The following is a 23,416-nucleotide window of genomic DNA, read 5'->3' as shown; positions in this document are numbered from 1 at the left end:
TTACAGATAGTTGTCTCTGCTGAACAGAAAACCTTTTTACAGGTAAGGAAAATTTCCCTTTCTGTTCAATGGAGCTTTCAGTTTAGACAGAAGAGTTCTAAGTCCATCAGATCACGTAGGATCCCAGAGATAAGTAGGGGATGGGAAGTATACTGTTTAGAGAACAGCTGTCATAAGGATCTGACATCCAAAGGCAGTATCAGCTGAAGCTGCTATGCTTGTCTGTCATGTTTGGAGAAGGTCTCTAGAGACTTCCAAGTTGCTGCTGTGGTGGTTTTGACTGCAGAGGTACCTTCTCGTTCTGCCCAGCCCTGGTAGAATGGGACTTAATCTAAAAAAAAAATAATAATAATCCTATCCAATAGAAATTGATAGGCCAATGAAATACATTTCATAATCCATCTAACAAATGTCCCCATTCCATGACATCAAGATGAGGCCTTCAGAAATGTAGAGTAGATAAAATTTAATGGCCTAGAGCATGTTTGGATTAGGGCAGTGGTTCCCAAACTTGTTCCGCCGTTTTTGCAGGGAAGGCCCCTGGAGGGCCAGGCAGGTTTGTTTACCTGCCGCGTCCGCCGGTTTGGCGGATCGCGGCTCCCACTGGCTAATGGGGGCTGCAGTAAAGGCAGTCAGCACATCCCTCGGCCCGAACCTGCGGACAACCCGGCCTGGCCTGCCAGGGGCTTTCCCTGCACAAGCGGCAGAACAAGTTTGGGAACCACTGGATTAGGGTAAGTTTTTTTTTCTTTATTTAAGAGGGGGCGTATCAAACTAGGAAGTAAAAATTGTTGTTGGAAAATCAAACATTACCTCAGGATACTGGAAACCCTTCTGAGGACTGCTTTATCATGGTATAGGGTGAGGAAGGGGAACTGTTAGAAGAGAGCTGAAAGTAACCTTGTAGAAGAGAATTTCTAGGGATATTGTAGATAGGAGCTCAAAAGGAGAATAGCAGATGGCTTTGACAACCAGATTCAGGCCCCAGAAAAAGAATGCTTTATCAAGGGCTTAATTTGTTCGTAACTAAGAAGAACCTCGTGATCAAGGAGTAGTAACCAAAATTCATTACAACCACAGGCCCTCTAATGGCTCCCAAAGCATAAAGTTATCTTTTTAAGAGTTGTTACAGAAAAAGGAGAATCTATGCTACTGAGAACTGGGATAGAATGACATCCTTTGGCTTGCACCATTTTAAAAAATATTCCAAGTAATTTAATATGCCTTGGACATGGAGGATTTTGCTCACAAATGAGCATATTAATCATATTGTCTTGCAATCCTGCAGTTCTGCCATTCAGAAGACAAGCCTTTTGGAAAAGTGTCTTTGGATTTGGGAGTAATATTAGACATTGGGGAAGAGGTCCAGATCGCTAAATGGGAAGAAAGGATGTGTTTATCCATTGTGCATCAAGAATGATATGTCTGATCATCCTTTGCAAAGTCAGTGATACTAAGATTGCTTGAACATCTGGAACATTTGTCCCAATGCAATACCAGAAATCTCCTGTTGAGAGTGTTATCCTGGATCTCAGGTACATGATCTGTCCAAGATCTGCATTACTGAGACTATTCAATGATTAATTCTCTCATGATGGTGAGAGACAAATCACTTCGCCTCATAGAGAAGGAAATTCCCAGTCCAAGATCAAACCCAGAATAACTGTCACAAGACTAAACACAACACAACGAGTTTCCCAACTCTAGCTGATTCACACACAAAGAATGCAGTTTTAGTAGCATATTCAGGCCAGTTTGGGTTTCTTGGGCTGCTTGAATTCTTCATACCTTCCCTAAGCTAATATTATTAATTACTTAAGTTTAGACAACTTCCTGATGAAGTAATTTGGCTCCTCAAGATTCAAATGTATGTGAGAATGGCATTCCTCTTCATCTACTCAGGAGAAGGATGAAGTAACCTCTCATTCCTTGGAGGAGGAGCCAAGGTTTTTTTCCCCAAGTCATTTCCATGTAAGTTTAAATCTTTTTAAAGGAAAGATGCCTTTCTGGATCCTGAGGGGAAGGATTTTTCCAGGACGTATTCTTTGGAAAGAGGCTGAAGTAAGCAAGAACAAATTTGCCCTTCTTGGTGAGAGGCTTAAGGAATTCCACAATTTTGGGACATAGCTTAGGAGGCTAGAAATGATCCTGCCACTTTCTAGGTTGGGTACTTGCCTCAGAACGCACTTCACCACACTCCTGAACCTTGGATTTGCCTCTCTGCTTCTCCAGTGGGGAGGAAGGCATTACCATCATTACCTTGTGTCTTGGACTAACTGCAATCTTCAAGTAACGTGCCTATAGTTGTTGCGGAGAGAGGCTCTGACAGAAGTTGCTGACTGAATATGGTGTTCAGAGAGAGATTGGTGGTGATTATGCTGAAGTTAGGTAGAGCAGAAATTCGAGAGACAATCTGATCCCAGAAGAGGAAAATATCTTTGACTACAGGATACCTCAGTTATTCTTGACCAGAGATTTTTCTGAACAGAAATAGCAGCCACCTTCTGGTAAAAACAGAAAATAATTCTGTTTCATTCCCTCTGTTCTTGCTACTAATTTTAATTTCTTGGGCTTTTAAAAATTAATGGGCCTGATTGTGTGCTCTCTTATACTGATGCAAATCAGGAATAGCTCTATTGAAGCCAGTTTGTATAAAATAGGTGTAACTGAGAGAAATCAGGCCAAAAATAAATACTGGAGGCCAAAGCATGAAGTCAGTACATGGTTTTTACTCTCCTTATCCAAACAAAGCCTAGTTTCAGTGAGATTAGAACTGAACTGAATAAGGATTGAGTAAAATCTGAGACAGGATCTCAAGATTTGACCCTAAGAGGAAAATTGTCAACTCCAATGCAATTCATCATAATTCAAAATGTACAGACATTTAAATAGGAAGTTAATTTGTGTACCTGACAACAATTTACAATACGTGGCAAAACCTGTTTTACTACTTTGGTGTACATTGTTATCTGAACTAAATGTATCATGCAGTGACTGGTTTACCTATTCATAAAGGTGTAATGAATAATTACACACAAATTCCATTTTAGGCTATTACTCCTAGTACCTCCAATGATTTCAGTGGAGATACTGTACATTTTCACTGATGTAGCAGAACACAACTTGGCTCTAGGGTCCTAACCATGAAAAGACTTATAAACATGCTTAATTTTATACACAGTGAGTAGTCCCATTGAATTCAATTAAGCATTGAATTCTGTAAAGTTTTCAGAACTTTACTGAAAGTTCTACTCGCATTCTGTAAAGTTAAACATGTGCCTAGGTCTTTGCAGGGTTAGGGTCTAAAGTTGTATTAGCTAAACTGTACTAAGTCAATGATATGCCATACAGTATTTTATCTTTATGCTTCATGTCTTTGATAAGAAATTTAACTTCATGGACTGGACTTGCAATAATATTCGTGCAAGTTTTTGCAGTTTTACAGAGAAAACCATAAAACAAAATAAAATAGTTATTTTGTTCTTGGGGCCAAGTCAGAAACCCATTGAAGTCAACGAGGATTTTTCCATTTGTCTTTGGGAGTTGGGGTGTGTGTGTGTGTTTGATGTCACTACTGTACTAGGGAAGGAAAGAAGTCTCTTTTTAACAAGTTTTCAACTTTGTTTTACTATGGAGTTTTAAATTAATATATTGTTTGCTGAGCTGACAAGGTGCTGAGGGCCTGATTCTTCTCTGTCATGTGAACTTTATATCAGTGTAACCCCATTGATTCAATTTTCACTGGTGTAACAGTAGAATCAGGCCCCGAATTCCTCTCTTTATCCATAGAAGTAATACAGCACAGGCAGTAACAGTACAAGATTATACACTGTGCCCTGCCAATGTGCCTCAATCCTTACCTCAAATTCACATACCCACTTAGTCCTGGGCCTCCCAGCTGAGACTTCCAACAAGTCTTCCAATTGATGCCAATTATGGTAATGGCTGTTGTAATGAAGACCATTATCCACTAGCAACTTGTACACCTGTGTGTGTGTGTGTATAATATATATATAATTACATAAACTCAGGTAATTTTGCAGTCACTTTCTCAGTTTGAGTAAGAATAGATCTATTTTGTCTGCTTCCACACTGTTCTGGAATTGCATACTCCCTAGGCTTCCCAGAAAGATGCTCCATCTGCTTGCACACTTCAGAAAACAAACCTTTAAGGATTTTCAGGAACATGTAATTTATGCTAAAAACACAAGCCTATCTCCTATATTTTCACAGGTAAAGAATAGGAGATGATACATTAATTTTATATTGTTGTAATTAGAATTACTACTTTTTCACTAGTAGAGATGGGCCTGAACCAAAACACGGGACCTAAACATTCCTGAAATTGGATCAAAATCCAGATTTTAAATGCATGACTGACTCCTATCAGTAATAGGCTATTCAGAACTCTGGTCTTAACCACAGGAACTCATGGCTCAGGCCAATCTCTAGTCACTAGAATTCACTCACAATTCATTTGCCAGACTGTTAACTGAGCACAGTGATACTCAACCTCTTGTTCTCAATCTATATTCTGTTCTTAAGGTTCATCAAGAAGTTTTTATTGTGTCATGGCTTGGAATGTAGCTGGCCTTAAGTAGAATATACAAAACACAGATCACACATGAAGCAGTGGGGAAAGTGACAGGCAAACAGAGAGGAATTAGCAATCTCTTCCTCTCCCTGAAGCATTAAATAAATACATTTAGAAGAAGGGAGAGAGAGGAAAAACTCCCTTTTTCCCTTTCCTCCCACCAGCCAGAAAGGGAGCATGGAAAGAGAAGAGATATGGCATCAAATGAAGCAGCAGAAAGCTACAAAATAATCACAATACCTTGGGGACATCCTGTTGCAATGTTTTCATTATGATATTCTTTCATCGCAGGAAGATGTTGTATGTGATGTTGCAACATCACGACAAGTCAAAATGCTATTCTGTGATTAGTTTGTGCTTTCCCATTACTCTGTTTGAAGCTCTTCAGGAAAGAATACCATTGGCCTAGAATAGTTACTGAATGGAGGCAACAGTTCTTAGACAAGAAGAGGATGAAAGACAAATAAATTGTCTGCCAGAATCATAGGGAATCTTTATAGCTGCAGTTGGCTTCTCCAACATACATGAGAACAGTTGAAAGGCTTGTTACATTAACATTTTTAAAAATGCAAAGTATTTATAAAATGTTCAATAACGCAAACATTTATTTTACCATATACATATCTTTAATATATTTGATGTGTATATTCATATACACTAAAGCAAATGTAGCATTATTCCCAAAAGTAATTTACTGAATTAAGTATATAGAGGTGAATCAATGCACACACGTGTGTGTGTGTGTGTGTGTGTGTGTGTGTGTATAGAAAATGTGTGTCTGTCTATATGATTTGTGATAGATACATAAGTAATTATGAAACACTATAATATGGAGTTAAGCATTATTTATTAGGTATGAATTAGGCATCTGAGTTCCCATTTTAGTGTAGGGGGAGAACAAGAATAAGGGATTCTCAGAAGCCAGCAAGCCGGGCAGGGAGGAGTCTATCTCCACTTGGGATTCTCACCCATAAACCCTCTTCTGGAGTCAGGACCTAAGACAGATCAGCCCTCTCTCCCGAGAATCAGAGGGAGATCCCCACCCATTATAGCTAATAGCTCAGTGCTTAGCACTGTCCTGAGATGTGGGAGACTTGTTTCCAAATCCCTGCTCTGCCTGATTTGGAGTTGAAATTCAGAGACTTGAATCCAGGTTCTCCCACATCTCAGGAAAGTGCTCTTACACTCTCTCTCTCCCCCCCCCCAGAGACCGAGGAAAAAGCAAGAGATTGACCCAATAGCCCGGTGGTTAGGGCATTCAGCTGAGATGTGGGAGAGTCAGGGTCAAATCCCTGCTTTAATGGGGAGTTAATTATTTATACAAAGTGGAACCACTTCAACAGGAGAGACTGAGAGAGCCCTATCCCAGAATACCCCATAGCCTGGGTGTTTAGGAAGCTCTCCTGGGAGACCTGGGTTCAAGGCCCTCCTCCAAATAAGACAGTGTCCTTAACAAGTGGGCTATTGGCTATAATGTGGGGTGCACATGCTCGCCCCTGGCTGTCCTTTGTTTTGTTTGAGTTAGGTGTACTCAGAGCATGCCTACTGAATTGGGCCCTGCAGGCAAGATAGGCATGCGATTGTCTGGTTTGAGAATCCCACTGGCAGTGAGGCATGACCTAGGATACCAAGCAGCTCAGTGACATCAGGATTTAGGCAGCTTGGTCAAGCTCACCAGTGGAAACTGATGTGCTTATAGGGTTAGGTGGCAGTTTTGTGGTTTTGTCAATGTTGCTGGATTTAGGCACCTAAAGAGTCAGTTAGGTGTCTAAATCCTTTTGTGAATCTAGTCCTTAAGAACCTAAGTCATTCCCAGAGAAAGTCAATGGGACGTGGACTCCTAACTGCTTAAGTCACTTTTGAAAAGGGAGTTTTAGGTTTCTATGTCACTTTGGGATTTTGAAAAATTTTCCCTGCTCCATAATTCCATGTCAAAAGCATGTTCAATCCTGAACTAACATTGGCCTCCAGATGGAATATATGCAGAGTACCAGTATTGTAGAAGAAGGAGAAATGAAGGAGAGAGGAAAGGGGGCAGTTGTGCCACTGCAAAGAAGGTTGTGCTGCTGTTCCAGCTTTTAAAGGCCCAAAGTGGTGTCACCCATTTCAGGGGCATTTTACATTACACAATAATAAAAACTTCAAGCTATAAGTCCAACCATTGGGAAGGTGGTGGTAGTGGTGGTGGGGGTGCGATATGGCTGCCTCTGAACCAAGGTTTCCATGGCTCTAGAGAAGCTAACCAGACAGACTGCAATGGAGCCAGGGCATTCCCATTAATAAAGAATTTCAAAATTTTTGGTTTTCATTCCAAATCCAAAGGAAACCAAGTTTCAAAATATCAAAATCCTCTGCAAAATGGAATTCCCTTTCTCTGCACAGCTCTACCACAGATAAGTTAGATATTGACTTAGCTCAGTATACTTCTGTTTAATTTAAGCAAAGGAAAACGGTTGCTTTAGTTTGTCCCATAACTTTCACATCAGATCTGATTGTAAAAACACAATGAAGTTTTATCTGTAATATGCAAGGAACGGGAGATTCTTTTGGCTCATAGAAATCCCTATTTTCAATTAAACAAGAGGAGTGGACATAGCATATTTCCCAGAGGAAAGAGCATTTGCTGCCACCTTCTGGAGTTTAACAGTAGCTGTGTGCATGTATAAGTTATGGTTAACTAGGATAAGAAACCAAAGAGCATTTGAAAGTAGGTGCAGTTTGAGTCTGGCTGGTTTATGTTCTGGCTAGAAAACTATTAATGATTTTAGCTGTGTGAGCTCCACTTAAAGGCCAAATCCTGTACTGACCAAAAATAGACAGCTGCGTCTGGTAGAAGGCTAACCACCAGCTGTCCCAGGTACTTATCTCTGGTTACTCTTGTGACTGAACAAGAGTCATTATTTTTGCTCCAAATGGCTGTTGTGGCTGGATTCTGGGGGTAAAGAGGTCTGTCTGGTGCCATCCTTGCACTCAGTTCATACCACATCTACATATTGTCCTTACACTCCAGGGTACAAAGTTGGGGTGCACAGGGGAAAAGTCAGGAGTGTGCATTCACCATAGAAATTTGTCTAGGCTACAGATGCATACAGCTGTGATCCTTCTCTGATCACTTGCTATGAACCACTACCTCCCCCACATACACACACATTTTCTATCCTGCCATGAAAAGTGAAGTAGGATTGCCTCCATCTCCCCCATAGTGCCTATGTATTTTTAAAGCAAACCTGGATCTAATATAGTAGTTGCGGTCTCCTCTATACTGTATGGACAATGAACAAATCTTAAATGAATACAGAAATAAAGGTGCTGAGTAAATGACTCTGTCACAAATTGCAAAACATAAATATAAAACACACAGTATATTCTAGGCAGGGCTGGTAGTTTCATCTATTATAATGTTGCCTAGCACTTTCCACTGTTTTCAGTTGCTTATAACTTTGCCAATATTTAACCATTTTAGCTGAAAATTTTCATGTGTGGTGTCTGCCTCAGGCTGATTTCTTTTGAAAGTTTTTAGTCAAAATAGTTCAGCTGTTTTAGAGAATGAGCTTTGGGGAAAAGACATTGTTTTGCTCATTATAAAATTTTCTGGTGATCTGTTATTTAAAAAGCTCTAGTGCCCCCATGCTTTGGAGCAGGAATTTGAAATGTGGCAGGGGGTGGCCTTTGTGTCATGGATGTGCATTTTGCCATACCCTTGAAAATATGCTCAGATTTGGCCAAGATATAAGCCTTTGAAAAATTGTAGATCACACATTTTCAGTACCTCCTTCCTGGATTTTAGCAGCTAAATTTCCTGAAGAGTTGATCTTGGGCAGAGCAGAGTTTTCCCTGCAACTGGGCTGCTGGGCAACTCTGGGCTGCTGTGTGTCATGCTAGGTCCAGCTCTAAAGAGTGGGGAGATTCTCTCCCTGTGCTCTCAATGACCTGGGTCAAGGCAGTGGAAGTTGCCTGATTCAAACGAAGACTGGATAAGAGCTTGACCAACAGGGGTTGAAGAAAGAAGTTGAGATAAGGTGCCTTGGGAAAGAGGGACACTGGGACTGGGAGAAGGAGGTGGAGAGAGACTGGGACTGGCTGGGTAAGGAGATTGCGAGCCACGGAGGGAAACGGGAATGGGGCAGAGCCACTAGGGTGGAAGGAGACTGAGCTCAGAAGGGGGAAACTGGGACTAGCTGGCTGAGGATACTGGGACTGTGAGGGGGAGACTGGGACTAGCGAGGTGGGGAGAATGGGACTGGGATGATGAACCAGGCATGGGAAAAAGAAAAGACTGGGACAGGAGTCACACTTGGTGGAGAGAGGGCAGAAGAGTCTGTGCCACTGGAACACAGTCCCTTCCAGACCTGGAATGGAACCCATGATGTCTGAGTCTCACCAGTCCTCTACTGTGAAACCCACTGGAAAAGAGTCTCCTTCCCCTCTATTGCTGGCCCACATACAGAATGACACTCTACTACTGCTGTCAGTTACTCCATTAGCTCAAGTGGCAGAGGTCTGAGTGGTGGATCTAATGTTCCAACCATGATGATGACTCATGTGGGTGTCAATATAATGCCACATGATGGAATTTTTCTGTTTTTTCAGTTTGCTTTTTTTAAAAAAATCTAGAAAATTACACACACAAAAATCTGTGTTAAAAGAACATTATTAAGGTCATAGAGTTAAGCACGCAAAAATTAGAAAATGTCAGAATGGAGGTTCCCTTGTGATGAATGCAATTTGTTGGGGAAGAGTCAACATGGTTTTAGCAAAGGGAAATCATGCCTCACCAATCTACTAAAATTTTTCAACCGGATCAACAAACGTGGACAAGGGTGATCCAGTGGATAAAAGGTTCTTAGATTTTGAGAAAGCCTTTGACAAGATTCTGCACTAAAGGCTCTTAAGCAAAGTAAGTTGTCATGGGATAAAAGGGAAGATTCCTGGATAGGAAACAAAAATTAGGAATAAATGGTTTCAGAATGGAGAGAGGTAAATAGTGGTGTGCCTGAGGCGTCTCTACTGGGACCAGTACTGCTCAACATATTCTTAAATGATCTGGAAAAGGGGGTAAAGAGTGAGGGGCAAAATTTGCAGATGATACAAAACTACTCAAGATAGTTAAGTCCAAAGCAGACTGCAAAATGTTACAAAGGGATCTCATAAAACTGGGTGAATGGGCAACAACATGGTAGATGAAATTCAATGTGGATAAATGCAAAGTAATGCACATTGGAAAACCTAATTCCAACTATACATATAAATTATGGGGTTTAAATTAGCTGTTGCCACTCAAGAAAGAGATCTTGGAGTCATTATGGATAGTTCTCTGAAAACATCCACTCAATGTGGAGCAGCATTCACAAAATGTTGGGAATCATTAGGAAAGGGACAGATAAGACAGAAAATATCATATTGCCTCTATATAAATCCATGGTATGCCCACATCTTGAATACTGCGTGCATATCTGGTTGCCCCATCTCAAAAAAGATACTGTGGAATTGGATAAGGTACAGAAAAAGGCAACAAAAATGATTAGGCGTATGAAACAGCTTCCATGTTAGAGGTGATTAATAAGACTGGGACTTTTCAGGTTGGAAAAGAAATGACTAATGGAGGATCTGATAGAGGTCTATAAAATCATGACTGGCATGGAGAAAGTAAATAAGGAAGTGATATTTACTCTTTCTCATAACACAAGAACTAGGGGTCACCCAATGAAATTAATAGACAGCAGGTTTAAAACTAACAAAAGGAAGTATTTCTTCTCACAACGCACAGTCAACCTGTGGAACTCTTTGCCAGAGGTTGTTGTGAAGGCCAAGACTATAACAGGGTTCAAAAAAGAACTAGATAAATTCATGGAGGATAGGTCCATCAATGGCTTATTAGCCAGGATGGGCAGGGATGCAAAACCATGCTCTGAAGTGTACTTAGCCTTTGTTTGTCAGAAGCTTGGATAGGGCAACAGGAGATGGATCACGTGATGATTACCTGTTCTGATCATTCACTGAAGCATCTGGCAAGGGAAGATGGGATACTGGGGTAGATGGACCATTGGTCTGACCCAGTATGACTGTTCTTATGTTCTAACTTTAATTTGGCCCTTTGTGCATATGCACTAGGATAGTCTTTAATTACAAGATCACATACCATTTTTTCCATGGGACCTCTACAGTACCACCTTTTTCAGACTGCTGTGTAGATAGGAAGATTAATAATAATTCTCTTCCACAGTTTGCTCATTTACATCTGTATTGTAATTACCTAGCAGCCCTATAATTTATTTACCTTGTATACCCAGCAATGCGAAGGATCTCTTCCTTTTTAAAATTCTTTATATATCAAGCCATATTACAGGAATCAAGAACTCAAGCTTTAATATAGTTACTGCTACTATATTAATTTGATTGCCTTAAACCATCAGCCTTGTGCCAGAAAATAAATCCCCAAACACAGGTTAAGAGAGGTATTTTCTCCCGTGGGTAGAGCCTCCTCAGCCTAAGGCAATGCACAGTTCTTACTAATTCATTATAAGGCGTGAAGATCACTATGATTATCCCTAGGTTCTGCCCACTCTGAAGTTCAAACTGAATTATGAACATTGGTGTGGGCAGAGAAGGGATTTTTTCCCCCAGGAACAGTGAAGACAAACACAAGGCTTGACTGGTATGGGGCTTGTCCTCGCTGCTCAGGGAATATGCCTAGAATCACGATAGCACCACCATTTGGTGAGTACTAGCATTGCTCCAGTAAAGTAGGTAGGGGTCTGGGGGTTTGCTGCTAGAAAAGTTCTCTCCAACATAACATTTCACTGAGCTTTGGGGGGCTTGTGTGAGTTTTAATTCTTTTGCTGGGGAAAAAAAATGCTTCCTGCAATAAGTGCCCAGCTGGATAGCATTTGTCAAACATACCTCTTGAGTGGCTGGAACTCTTTCCTTTTACTTTGTCAAGGGAGTAGGTGGTGCTTGTGGGCTATGAAGTTAGAACAGTCATATATCTTCCCAAGAAAACTGCTTGCAATGAATATATTCATAGCTTTTGAATCCACTGTTTTTGATGATCTTATTGTCTGTTTGCTTCTTTGTATAAAAATTCCGATTTTGAGCGGAATAGAGTCATTATAAGATAACATGCTGTCAGGCTGTAATAGTGAAGTCTTACACTTGTCAGATCTAACTATAAAAGTGATCAGTAGAGTCTCGGGTGTGTGACTGTAAGCGAAGCTAGTTGCATCATGTCCAGTTATAGGGCAATGTTGGAGCAATCTGTTTTTCCATAATGAATCAATTTAAAAATAAATAAATACCATGCAAAGTCATGTAATATCAATAAAAGTCATGAAACAGTATAGGGGAAAATCTTCCAAAGTTCTTATGGGAATCCATGCCATTGCTTCATTGGTATTTTCCCCATCTCAGAATGTGCAATGAACTCTCCTAAGAGAGGCTGGAGCAGCTGAGCATCCCTGTAAGGTTGATGGCTTGCTGAGAGGAGGTCCTGGATACTCTGTACACGGTGCGCCGACATGGTCAGGTTCTCTATTATAAGGTTCCCCTTATACTTTGCTTCCCAGTGCTCCTGAACCCCATTGTACACTCCCTTTGTAATGGTTCACCTTTGTATCTTTAAGAAGAATTTTGTGCAGGGGCTGTACCTGACAACACATTTTTATATATATCTGCATTTCCAGGCACAGTATCACCCTACTGCGGGAGTCTGTTTAAAAAAAAAAAAAAAACCCCTCACATCTTTCTCCACTGATTCATGCTAGGAAAGAACATTGCGATTCCCATACATTTGAAGGCTATTTGTACAGTACATGAGAAAAATCATGGCTGGTGATGGACGTAACTAAGAATAAAAAAATGCCAGGCATATCAAATCTAAAGGCTGGAGATCGATCAACTATCTGTGTCCTTTTGAACCACTACACCACTAAGAGAGACCCCTTTATTCTCATATGCCCCCACATCAACTAGAGACGACTACCAGAAGTTAAAAGGATATCTGCCAGCCTCAAAAATAAAGGGACTCACAAAACAGAGATAATTTTCTTGGTAAATTTATGAGTCCTGGATTGAAGTAGCTGATTTCATAGAAACCTCTACAGAATTTAAGCTCCTGTAGCACCCTGAAGTATGCAGCATAATTTTACGTGGTAATAATTAAATATACTGAAAACAATAAGAAGATCTTAAGAAATTTTTGAACCAGATCATGAACATATTGGAAGTATGTCTGCTATGGTTTGACTTTCATAGTCAAATGTGCTCATTCATTGTGCCCAAGCCAGTGTATCCTCATCAGAATATATTAAAAATAAATCAAATGGCTCATTTACATCTAAACTATTTGTTTTCTTCAGTTCTGCGTGATATCATCTATGGCATCTAATTTAAACCTGAATGACAATACTCAGCTGTTCTCTAAGGTCTACTTCTCAGGAGATGACATTACAGGTGAAATAGTTAATTTAAATAGCCAAGTGTTATCCTGAAATGCTATTAAGAACTGTTGACTTACCTTACTATTAGAGATGGGCTTGAAGCAAATCCGAGATCCAAATACTCACAAAGTGTGTGTGTGTGTGTGTGTATATGAAAGTATGTGGTTGGGGATGGCAGTGTTTCAGAATCTGAAACTCAATTCAGACCTAGATGGGATTTTCAAAAAAGCATAAGTACATTAGGTGCATTAGTCCCACTGAAAATCATTAGGGCTTGTATTTCTGACTTAATTAGCTGCTTTTGAAAACCCAATTCTTGAGGTCTAGCTCCTCCTATATCACTGCCATGGGTCAAACCAAAAGTCTGGAATTGAACAGCGTTGGAAATTCAAAATCCAGACACAAATCCAAATTTGCAACTTGAACTCCTCTCTCTCTTTTGGATGAAGTACAGAGATGCTTAGCTAAAAGCTATATTCTAAGACTGCAGTTACAGAAGCTCACTTTTCACTCATTTCTGTATATACGTGCAGGATTTTAACTGATTGCCTAAATGCATTTTCAGCTTGTCTGTATAACTGCATGCAATGCATTTTTCTGTTCAAATTTTAAAGGTGAATTTAGTGCTAGTGGAAGCTGTTGGCTTCATGGCCCAGGAAACTGAAGACCTCTCTTTATACCCACAGCATTCTCACATTGCCCTGCCAATGTGGCTCATTCCTCATTGGGAGGTGAGCACCTCTGGGGATGAGAATGTAGCCCAATCTTCACATCCACATCACATTCACATCTTTGTACCCTATGCAGATACTTCCAACAAGAGTGCCAGTTCCAGTTTTGAGTGGATGGGTGGGGTGGTTTGGTGATGCAGACCTCTAGATGCTAGGAGCTGGACTGAGATCATCCATTCATTTCACATAGGCCACTCAGCAGCTGGTCATGACTTTCAGTAACTGGTAACCTAGGCCACAGTTGAACTGGTGATCAAGAGGTGAAAGGCACTGTATCTTATTACTAGTGTCCAGGCACTGTCCATACCCGCTTGAGTTAAAAATTAGGGCTGTCAAGCGATTAAAAAAATTAATCACGATTAATTGTGTGATTTTAAAAAAATTAATCGCAATTAATCACTCTGTTAAACAATAATAGAATGCCATTTATTTAAATATTTCTGGATGTTTTCTACATTTTCAAATCTATTGATTTAAATTACAACACAAAATACATGTACAGAGCTCACTTTATATTTATTTTTGATTACAAGTATTTGCACTATAAAAAAACCCATAAGAAATAGTATTTTTCAATTCACCTCATACAAGTACCTTAGTGCAATCTCTTTTATCATGGAAGGTGAACTTACAAATGTAGAATTATGTACTAAAAAAACTGCATTCAAAAATAAAACTATGCAAAACTTTAGAACCTACAAGTCCACTCAGTCCTACTTTAGCCAATCGCTCAGACAAACAAGTTTGGTTACAATTTGCAAGAGATAATGCTGCCCATGTCTTGTTTACAATGTCACCTGAAAGTGAAAACAGGCATTCACATGGCACTGTTGTAGCCGGCATCGCAAGATACTTACATGCCAGATGCACTAAAGATTCATGTCCCTTCATGCTTCAACCACCATTCCAGAAGACATGCGTCCATGCTGATGATGGGTTCTGCTCAATAACGATCTAAAGCAGAGCAGACTGATGCATGTTCATTTTCATCATCTGAGTCAGATGCCACCAGCAGAAGGCTGATTTTCTTTTTTGGTGGTCCGGATTCTGTAGTTTCCGCATTGGAGTGTTGCTCTTTTAAGATTTCTGAAAGCATGTTCCACACCTTCTCCCTCTCCGATTTTGGAAGGCACTTTAGATTCTTAAACCTTGGGTCAAGTGCTGTATCTATCCTTAGAAATCTCACATTGGTACCTTCTTTGTGTTTTTTCAAATCTGCTGTGACAGTGTTCTTAAAACGAACATGTGCTGAGTCATCATCTGAGACTGCTATAACATAAAATATATGGCAGAATGTGGGTACAACAGAACAGGAGACATATAATTCCCCCCCAAGAAGTTGAGTCACAAATTTAAGTAACGCATTATTTTTTTAACGAGCATCATCAGCATAGAAGCATGTCCTCTGGAATGGTGGCCGAAGCATGAAGGGGCATATGAATGTTTAGCATATCTGGCACATAAAAACCTTGCAATACCGGCTACAACAGTGCCATGGGAAGTCTGTTCTCACTTTCAGGTGACATTGTAAATAAGAAGCAGTCAGCATTATCTCCTGTAAATGTAAACAAACTTGTTTGCCTTAGCAACTGGCCGAACAAGAAGTAGGACTGAGTGGACTTGTAGGCTCTAAAGTTTTACATTTGTTTTGTTTTTGAGTGCAGTTATGAAACAAAAATCTACATTTGTAAGTTACACTTTCATGATAAAGAGATTGCACTACGGTACTTGTATGAGGTAAATTGAAAAATACTATTTCTTTTGTTTATCATTTTTACAATGCAAATATTTGTAATAAAAATAATATAGAGTGAGCACTGTACACTTTGTATTCTGCGTTGTAATAGAAATCAATATATTTAAAAATATAGAAAAATGTCCAAAAATATTTAATAAATTTCACTTGGTATTCTATTGTTTAACAGTGCAATTGACTGTGATTAATTCTTTTAATCACAGTTAATTTTTTTGAGTTAATCGCATGAGTTAACTTCGATTAATCAATAGCCCTATTAAAAATATAAAATAGTTAAGTCTTTCACCAGAGGAAGTTCGTTTTTTAGTGTGATTACAACATACAGGTGTCATACTGTTCAGAGAATGGCTTTTATTGGGGAATACTATAATATCCTAGTCTTAAAGTGACTGGATTTATTTGGCAATTTTTATCTGTCTAGATAGCTAGCTATCTGCTCCTGAAAAAGTGTGATACCCCACTACTCTTATCTCTGGTAACAGTAGATTATGTTCTCCTGTGTAGATATTATCTTTTTTGATTTGTAGCTTACTAAGGAATTTATGTAACTTTAGCTAATTAAGGTATTTAATAATATTATGACATTATATAAGAAAGAAAGAAAAGATAATCAGTCTAGATAGTAATTGAAATACATAGAAAATAGTCAATGTATCCATGTACATGAAAAAAAAATCAAACAGGTAAAGAAGAAAGGACAAGTTTAATGATGGAGGAAAAATACAGCAGACTGACAGTGGAAAATGAATGGAAATAAGGAGATCACAAGAGGATTAAAATATTGGTACCATATACTCTTGGGCAAGTTGTATTTGCAATAGAGTTCTCTCTTTACTTTTTCATGCAGAACTGATTGGTTTTCCTGCAGTTTCCAGCAGTTATCCTTGATTCCTAATGTGAGTTGATTCACCCTGGATGTGGTCCCTGATTGTTCCCCATCAGGGTCATAATCCAAAACCCACTGAAGCCAGTGGAAATCTTTCCAATGACTTCAGTGGTCTTTGAATCCAACCCCTGGTGAACTACATTGTCAGGGAACACTTGATTTTCACATGTACAATAAAGTTTGTTTTCAAACTTATTAGCAGTTAATTTAATATTATGGGGATAAATTGTGGAGGTTTCACTCACTGAGCACTCGCTCATGCAAGTAGTCCCACACTGCAACCAATCGGATTACTTGAGTTAGTAAATACTTATCACTCTATCACCGCTCCATAATCTGGCCCATAGCCAGTTGGAAGGTGGCTCGAACAAATATATCTACACTAGACTCTGCCACCTTTACCCATACTGAGTAGTACGAGTATTCTCTTGGGCTAGATTCTGACACATATGGTGAATAGCACTTTGCTTCAGAAGTGGTCCCACTGATTTCAAAGGAACGACTTAAGGAGTAAAGTGCTGACTAAGGGTGTCAGAATCTGTCCCTTTGATTTCAACTGGCCTATCTGACCTGGAGTAGGGTATAACTCAGCATGATTATAAATGGCAGAATCTGGCCTTCTCTGAGTAGAGTTTTGCATGGTAGCAGTGCCTTGATCCTCCTGGTCCACAATACATGAAGTAAAGGGTGAAAGTGCAAGAACAGAGTAAAAAGAATAACAGCAGAAAAAGCACCATAAAGCCCAAAATGCAAACAGGAAAATGTCTGTGAGATACCAGTAGTAAGGTGAGGTAATAATTATGACATATCATTATACGCTGATTTATATGGCATGTTCTACTGTGGTTGCAAAAATCAGTACTCTTATTATGTATCCCTTCAATTCTTAGTCATTGTGCTTTCATGAGAAAGTATTGCATCACATCACTACTCCATAACCCAGCTCACCCATCTTAACTGTTAAACAATCCTAATTTGCTGGCTTCTATAATGAGTCATTTGTTGGAGTCAAGGCAAATGGTTATTAAAAATATGCCTGCACTGGGAGCGTAAACTTCAGTTTAAAATTTCCTAAAAATGGAAAAACCTTAACATATTTTCCAGCCACTTTCCTATTTCCTCTAAGTCAGTCTTTTTCAAAACATTCCAACATTCCTTATGGCACATTCTCTGTGAAATCAGAGAAGCAATTCATGATTTTGGATCAGAGCTGATCCACATAACTTACACACTAAGGCCCTGATCCTGCAATCAGAAACCTGTGGGAGAATCCTTGTGCCAATGCACCATCTTCCACTGAAGCCATCGGGGCTCTGTGTGGGCACAAGGGTCCGTCCGTAAAGATCCAACTGGAGATCAGGGCCTAAAACTGTATCTATTTTGTATGCTACATTAGTAATAGATATTATTATAAGGCACTTTTAAAAATAAATCTAAAATCAATGCATGTTGTTTAATTTTACTCAAACCCTTGGGCCACAAGAGCACAGTTCAGAAAAATAGTATGAAGGCTATTTCTAATTGTTTGAAATACAGGGGTCACTGCTCACTGTCATATTTGTTTTCATCTTAAAGCATAAAACCTAGCATCCGGCTTACTTAATACAATAGTATGTGTCCATTTCAGGATGTTATATGTATAAGTGTGTGATAATATTCATAAGTGTTTATCATCCTAATTTTATAACCATTTTGATTCATTTTAAAATTTTAAATAGTTTGGACTCAGAGTTGAGGGGATACATCTGAAGTTATTAAGTAAGCTAAGGACTGCTATAGGCACTCTTGGTGTGCCAGATCACCACTGCAAACAATTCATTGCAAGCAAAGTGGACACTGAGTTGCAACTACAAGATTTACTCTTCAATGATTGATGGCTTCCACACCTGGGCTGTGACTCCAACTTTCTTTGCTGAAAACTTTGGCCTTGGAGCAGTAAACAAAGAGGATGTGATTGATTCTTGCTTAGAAAATGAGGGGTAACCACTAGGCTCGTAGGACTCATTTATTGGAGTGGATGCATTCGACTGGAACCACGGTTGTGAACTGTAGGCTGGTACGGAGTACACTGAAGATGCTTGGACATTAGCAGAAGAACCAGCACTGAGTGGTCTTGAAGGCAGAGCATGTTTTGAGGCAGACACTGAGTCGAACTTTGTAGATTGCTTAGTAGCTAGGCTTTCCTTAGTAGCAGAAGGAGGTTGAAAAGTAAATAAAGATGCATTAAGTTGATATGGCTGATGCTTCATAACATCCAAAGCACTGAGAACTTTCTTAGGTTTTCTTTTGGTACTTTTGGTAACTGCAGGTGATTTAGATTGGGGTTTAGTAGCAGCAAGAGGATAAGAGGGGGACTGGATGGGATTGTAAGCAACGGGTGGAGGTGCTCGAACATTAGATGAATACTTCCAAGAAGCTGGTAAAGATGGAGTTGGAGATGAGGCCCGTGCCATGTGTGCCTGCACAGTTTCTGAGTCTACCACATACTTCTCCATTCGAGATTGCCTTTTGGCAAATAACTGTGCTCCTTTTCCACTAAAAGCTGGTGGCATCTCAAAGGCTGGCCCTATTCCTCCAGCAAATGCAACATTTCCTATTGGTGTGGTAGGTGTTGTTTTGGGTGTATAATTTTGATTTGATACTGCTGCTTGAGGCCCTTTAAAAGGACCGGCTATGTTAAGTGTACTTGGAGGTAAGAGATGAGGAGCAGGCTGTCTTACTTTGATTGGTGCAGGAACTGCAGCTTGGGGTGAGTTTGGAGTTGGGAAGGCAGGAGGCTGGGTAGAAGCCATAGCTGGAGGTGACCAGACTGGTGAAATGGGAGTGGCAGCAGTAGGAGAGACTTTGACTGAGGGCTTTGGAGCAACAGGAGGAGGGGTCTTTTGTTTTGATGCTTGGATCTGCATGAAATTACAAGCCTCTGCTCCCAAACTAAGGTAGTCTTCTTCAGGTCCTGATTCAAAGCCAGTTCCAGTACCTCGTTTGCCTTCTGTATTCTGTACAAGGGACAATAGGGCAGGGTTAGGACTCACTTTTGGAGGTTCTTTGAAAGTAAACATAGGCTTTGCAGTGCTTCTTTTCTTTGCTTCTTGTAGTATCCCAGTTCTTTTGGCCGGCACTGCAATTCTTTCATCTCTGGATGCTATCTGCTCTGTTGGTGACCAAATAGCTGGCTGAGCTCTGCTGGCCACTGGACTCGATACTGCCCTATATGCGGCTTGAGGCGATGGGCTAATTGAGGAATAGAAAGGTGGTGCTGGTAAATCTGAGAGAGGGCTAGTCACATTTCTCGTTGGTGAAAATGGTGCTGCTGCTCGATTCGGTATACCAGGAAAAGGTTTAGCTGTTCTGTTTAAAGGTGTTGACTTATGGGCATCAGAAGACTGAAAGGAGATGTTTGTCTCTGATGCTCCCCCAATGCCATTTTGTTGTACCATTTTACCATGACTGTGGCTCACTTCTATGTAGCTTTTGCTCACACAGCTCTGCATTTTTGATGTTTCTTCCTCTTTTGTCTGATAGGACGAGGAGCTCACTTGTCTGAAGCTATCTTTTGGGTTGGCTTCTCTTTGTTCCTCTGCATGCATTCCGTGTGATTTCACCTCTTCTTGCTCAGCTGTGATCTCATCCATTCTCTGCCGTCTCTTGGCAAACATGAGGGCCCCCTTGCCCTTGCTCTCTGGCAGCATCTGCATCTCGTCTCCACCTTTTAGTTTCTTTTCAATCTCAAGCAGACCAGTGTCCCAATCAAATGTCACAATCTGGCCTTCGTGGTCAATGTCAGAGAAGAAATCTTCATCTATTTCTGACTCACTTGTTCCAAATAAAGTTACCTCAAAAGTGTTTTCTTTGTCACCTTCTTCACCTTCCCCTTCTTCACCCTCGTTTTCTTCACGTTCTAGTTCCCCGGTGCCGTAGCTGACTAAAGTGTATTTCCTCGCTCTTTGGCGACGCTTCTTGAACATCAACACCCCCTTGGAATTGGGATTGGGAGCTGCCGTCAGCAGCAGGGCAATGCTTTTACATTTAGATTTGGCTTCTTTCACCTGCTTCTCTGACAGACTCTCGCTCCGCCGGAGCCCTGTGGGAAGGATCAAAAGATATAATTAAAGAAATACACTCCACAGAAATATGTGAAGGTGTCTGACTACAAGCAATGCAACATCTATCTGGAATACCACTTCCTAAATGTGCTCCTCTCCAGAACATAATCTTTCTTTTTCTTTAATACTGGGATCCTACCTGACAGCAAGACAGAGTTCATATCCATAGTTTACATGTATTTCTATGTGTGTTTGTAATATAATATATATAAATCTATAGGGAAGGCATTAAAATTAAAATCTTTTCCCACAGTAACTACTGTGGCACAAATTCCATAGCAATAATTCTTCTTTGTGAGACATGCCTCAAAGTTTAAAGACAAAACAGTTTTCTATAGAATTTTCCTAGTTCAACTTACAAGAACTTTTATGTGTCACATATGTATTTCTATCATTAAACACACACATTATATTCTATTATTATGCATATAAAATCTCTTATATGCACTATATATATTATATATAATACATTTATATGTATAATATTACAAACTCACATAAAAATACATATAAACTATGGATATGAATTCAGTTCTGTTACCATTGAAGTCAGTAGTAGTTTGGCCATTGTGTTCAATGCAAACAGATTTAAGCCCTTTAAAAGGAAGAAGTGGTTTCCTAAAAAGTAATTCATAATAATAAATAATAGAAAATGGACTGAAAAAAGAATAGATTGTTTATAGTGAAAATGTATTTAAAATACATTAACAGGGTTAATTGTGTAGGATATAACATTTCCAGAATATTTCTTTAAAACATGTAGCAAGGATAGCAACTTCCTACAATAAATGCTGTTCTGGAACTAGTTCAGGAAGGCATAACTAACTCCTAAAGAGTATTCAATAGTATATTATAGTTCCATGTATCTGTTAATGCATAAATTAATGGTCTTAATACTTTATATGGACTGCAGTTGGCCTCACTACATTCTCTCCTTATTTTTTAAACGAGTGTGCGATCCTGCTCCTTTTAAAATTAATGATCAAATTCCAATTAACTTCAAAGGGCACAAAATGGATTGCTGGTGTATTATTCATGGTAGGGAAGTAGAATAGTAAAAATTTTTTACATCTGAAGCATTTTTTATGTACAAGTAATAACCTCATTAAATAAATGTATGTAAAGCATTTTATAATTAATGATCCTTTCAGTCATGTCAGGAAAAAAAAATGGAACCTGATCCTTCTCTTGTTGAAGACAAATGTAGTTTTGCCATTATATTAGGTGAGAGCATGACCAGACCCATGGTTTTCACTAAAAACTATAAAAGATGATAGAACATGGGTCCAATCCAGCAAAACTTCCACGGAGCTAAATCCTGAAATCCTAAGCTCAATTCTTAGTCAGGCAAAACTTTTAGTGAAGTTACCAGGGGAAATTGTCAGAGGAGGGGGTGGAGAACCAGAACCATTTTTTGAAGATTAGGGTAGTTGCTATAGTATTTAAACAGTATGGACCTGATTCTGCAAATCTAACTCACGAGTAATCTTTACTCATGCAAGCTTCAAATAGGCTACTCTCATCAGCTAAAACAACACTTGTAGGAAAGGATTTGCACCTATGATTTTGTGGCAAGGAATAATTTAAAATATTCTCTGAGCAAATATTTTTACAGCTTGTTTACATCTGGTTTAACCAATAGATTCAAAAGATGGTTTAAATGAAGAAAAATTGCCTGCTCGATTAAATTTAATCAGATTGCTATTTGCAGGGAAATATCCCTCTTAAATAGATCAAAACGTCACAATGCTTTATCTCTTCTAGTTTAGAATCTTAAACACCATATAATGGCTTTTTGCTTCACAAAACAAACATGTTTTATATGCACCATAGTTGCTGCTTCAAGCAAATATCTTGTGTATCTATATATGTCAATGGTACCTAGAGCCTTAGATAACCTCTTTAAAATGTTTTTATCATTCAGTCAATATCTACCTATGTATAACTAATGTTTATTCTTCAGGTACAGTTGACTTAAAATATAAAGTCCTGCCAATTGATAATAATTCAGATATTATATGGGAAGGGAAAAAAAGGCAAAAAAATATTTGTCCTAAACAGAACAAATTTAAGGTAAGTACATTTTATTGCACATGATAATTCATTCTGTATTAAATAGGATTTGCCTCAAACTTACCACTATCTTATTAGACAGCCAGTGCATTACAGGACTGACAGACACTGTTCTACAGTTGCTGCTAGCGTCACTGCCAAAATGTAATGCATGTGCACTCTTCTTTAATACTCTGTTTAATATGCCATAAATATGTGGATTACATACAGATACTTAAAGCGTAAGTAACGGCTTAACCCACATGCCAATAAGGATGCAAATGGTTATCATTCTAAAAATATGCTTACAGAGGAATTAGCAATGGGTTAGGAGACTTATTCCAACACTGCATATAAAATAACTCATTGCTACAGTATATCATTGCACACATTCAAGCACCTTTGCCATACTGTGATTAAATCCCTGAACAGGATGCTTGACATTGTTGGAAAAGAACAAACAAGCATTAGAAATGACCTAAATAAATAAATATGTAGATATATATAAATATTTTTAAAGCAGCATTGGATTCAATCACATTTTCAGTTTGTTTTCAGTTAAACTCCTTAGATAGATTTTGAGTCTCACCTCTGGGTATGGAAGGCAGAAGAAATAGTAAGTTCACTTTACAGTCTAGAGAAGACTTACAAAACTCAAAGGATCATATAACTAGCCAGTAATACACATGCTGGTGTCTGTCAAACTGACTTCTGCAGGCATCATCAAGCTTTCCTACTAGCCTTCTTTATTCATATCTACTTTTAACAGCAGTGGCATAGCTTTGATTTTTAAAGATGCAGTTGAAGAGACACAGTTTTTGCTATAAATGGAGAAATACAGAACACCCAACTACGTTCA

The 23,416-nt window shown here is 39.2% G+C and overlaps 1 protein-coding gene across 8 annotated transcripts in view; it reads right to left on the bottom strand.

Moving 5' to 3' along the window:
• SYNPO2 (synaptopodin 2) overlaps nt 1-23,416 on the bottom strand; it is a 115,426-nt gene that overhangs the window by 6,077 nt on the left and 85,933 nt on the right. For all 8 annotated transcript variants that reach the window (XM_005290303.5, XM_042842375.2, XM_065596287.1 and 5 more), the window contains one exon: nt 18,289-20,483. In XM_005290303.5, coding sequence (XP_005290360.2) covers nt 18,289-20,483 — 2,195 coding nt within the window. The remainder of the gene's footprint in view (nt 1-18,288; nt 20,484-23,416) is intronic.

This window comes from Chrysemys picta, chromosome 5 (genome assembly GCF_011386835.1).
Source record: "Chrysemys picta bellii isolate R12L10 chromosome 5, ASM1138683v2, whole genome shotgun sequence".
Taxonomy (NCBI): Eukaryota; Metazoa; Chordata; order Testudines; family Emydidae; genus Chrysemys; species Chrysemys picta.
The sequence above is the reverse complement of the archived record's forward strand: the minus strand, read 5'-3'. Positions and strand labels throughout refer to the sequence as shown.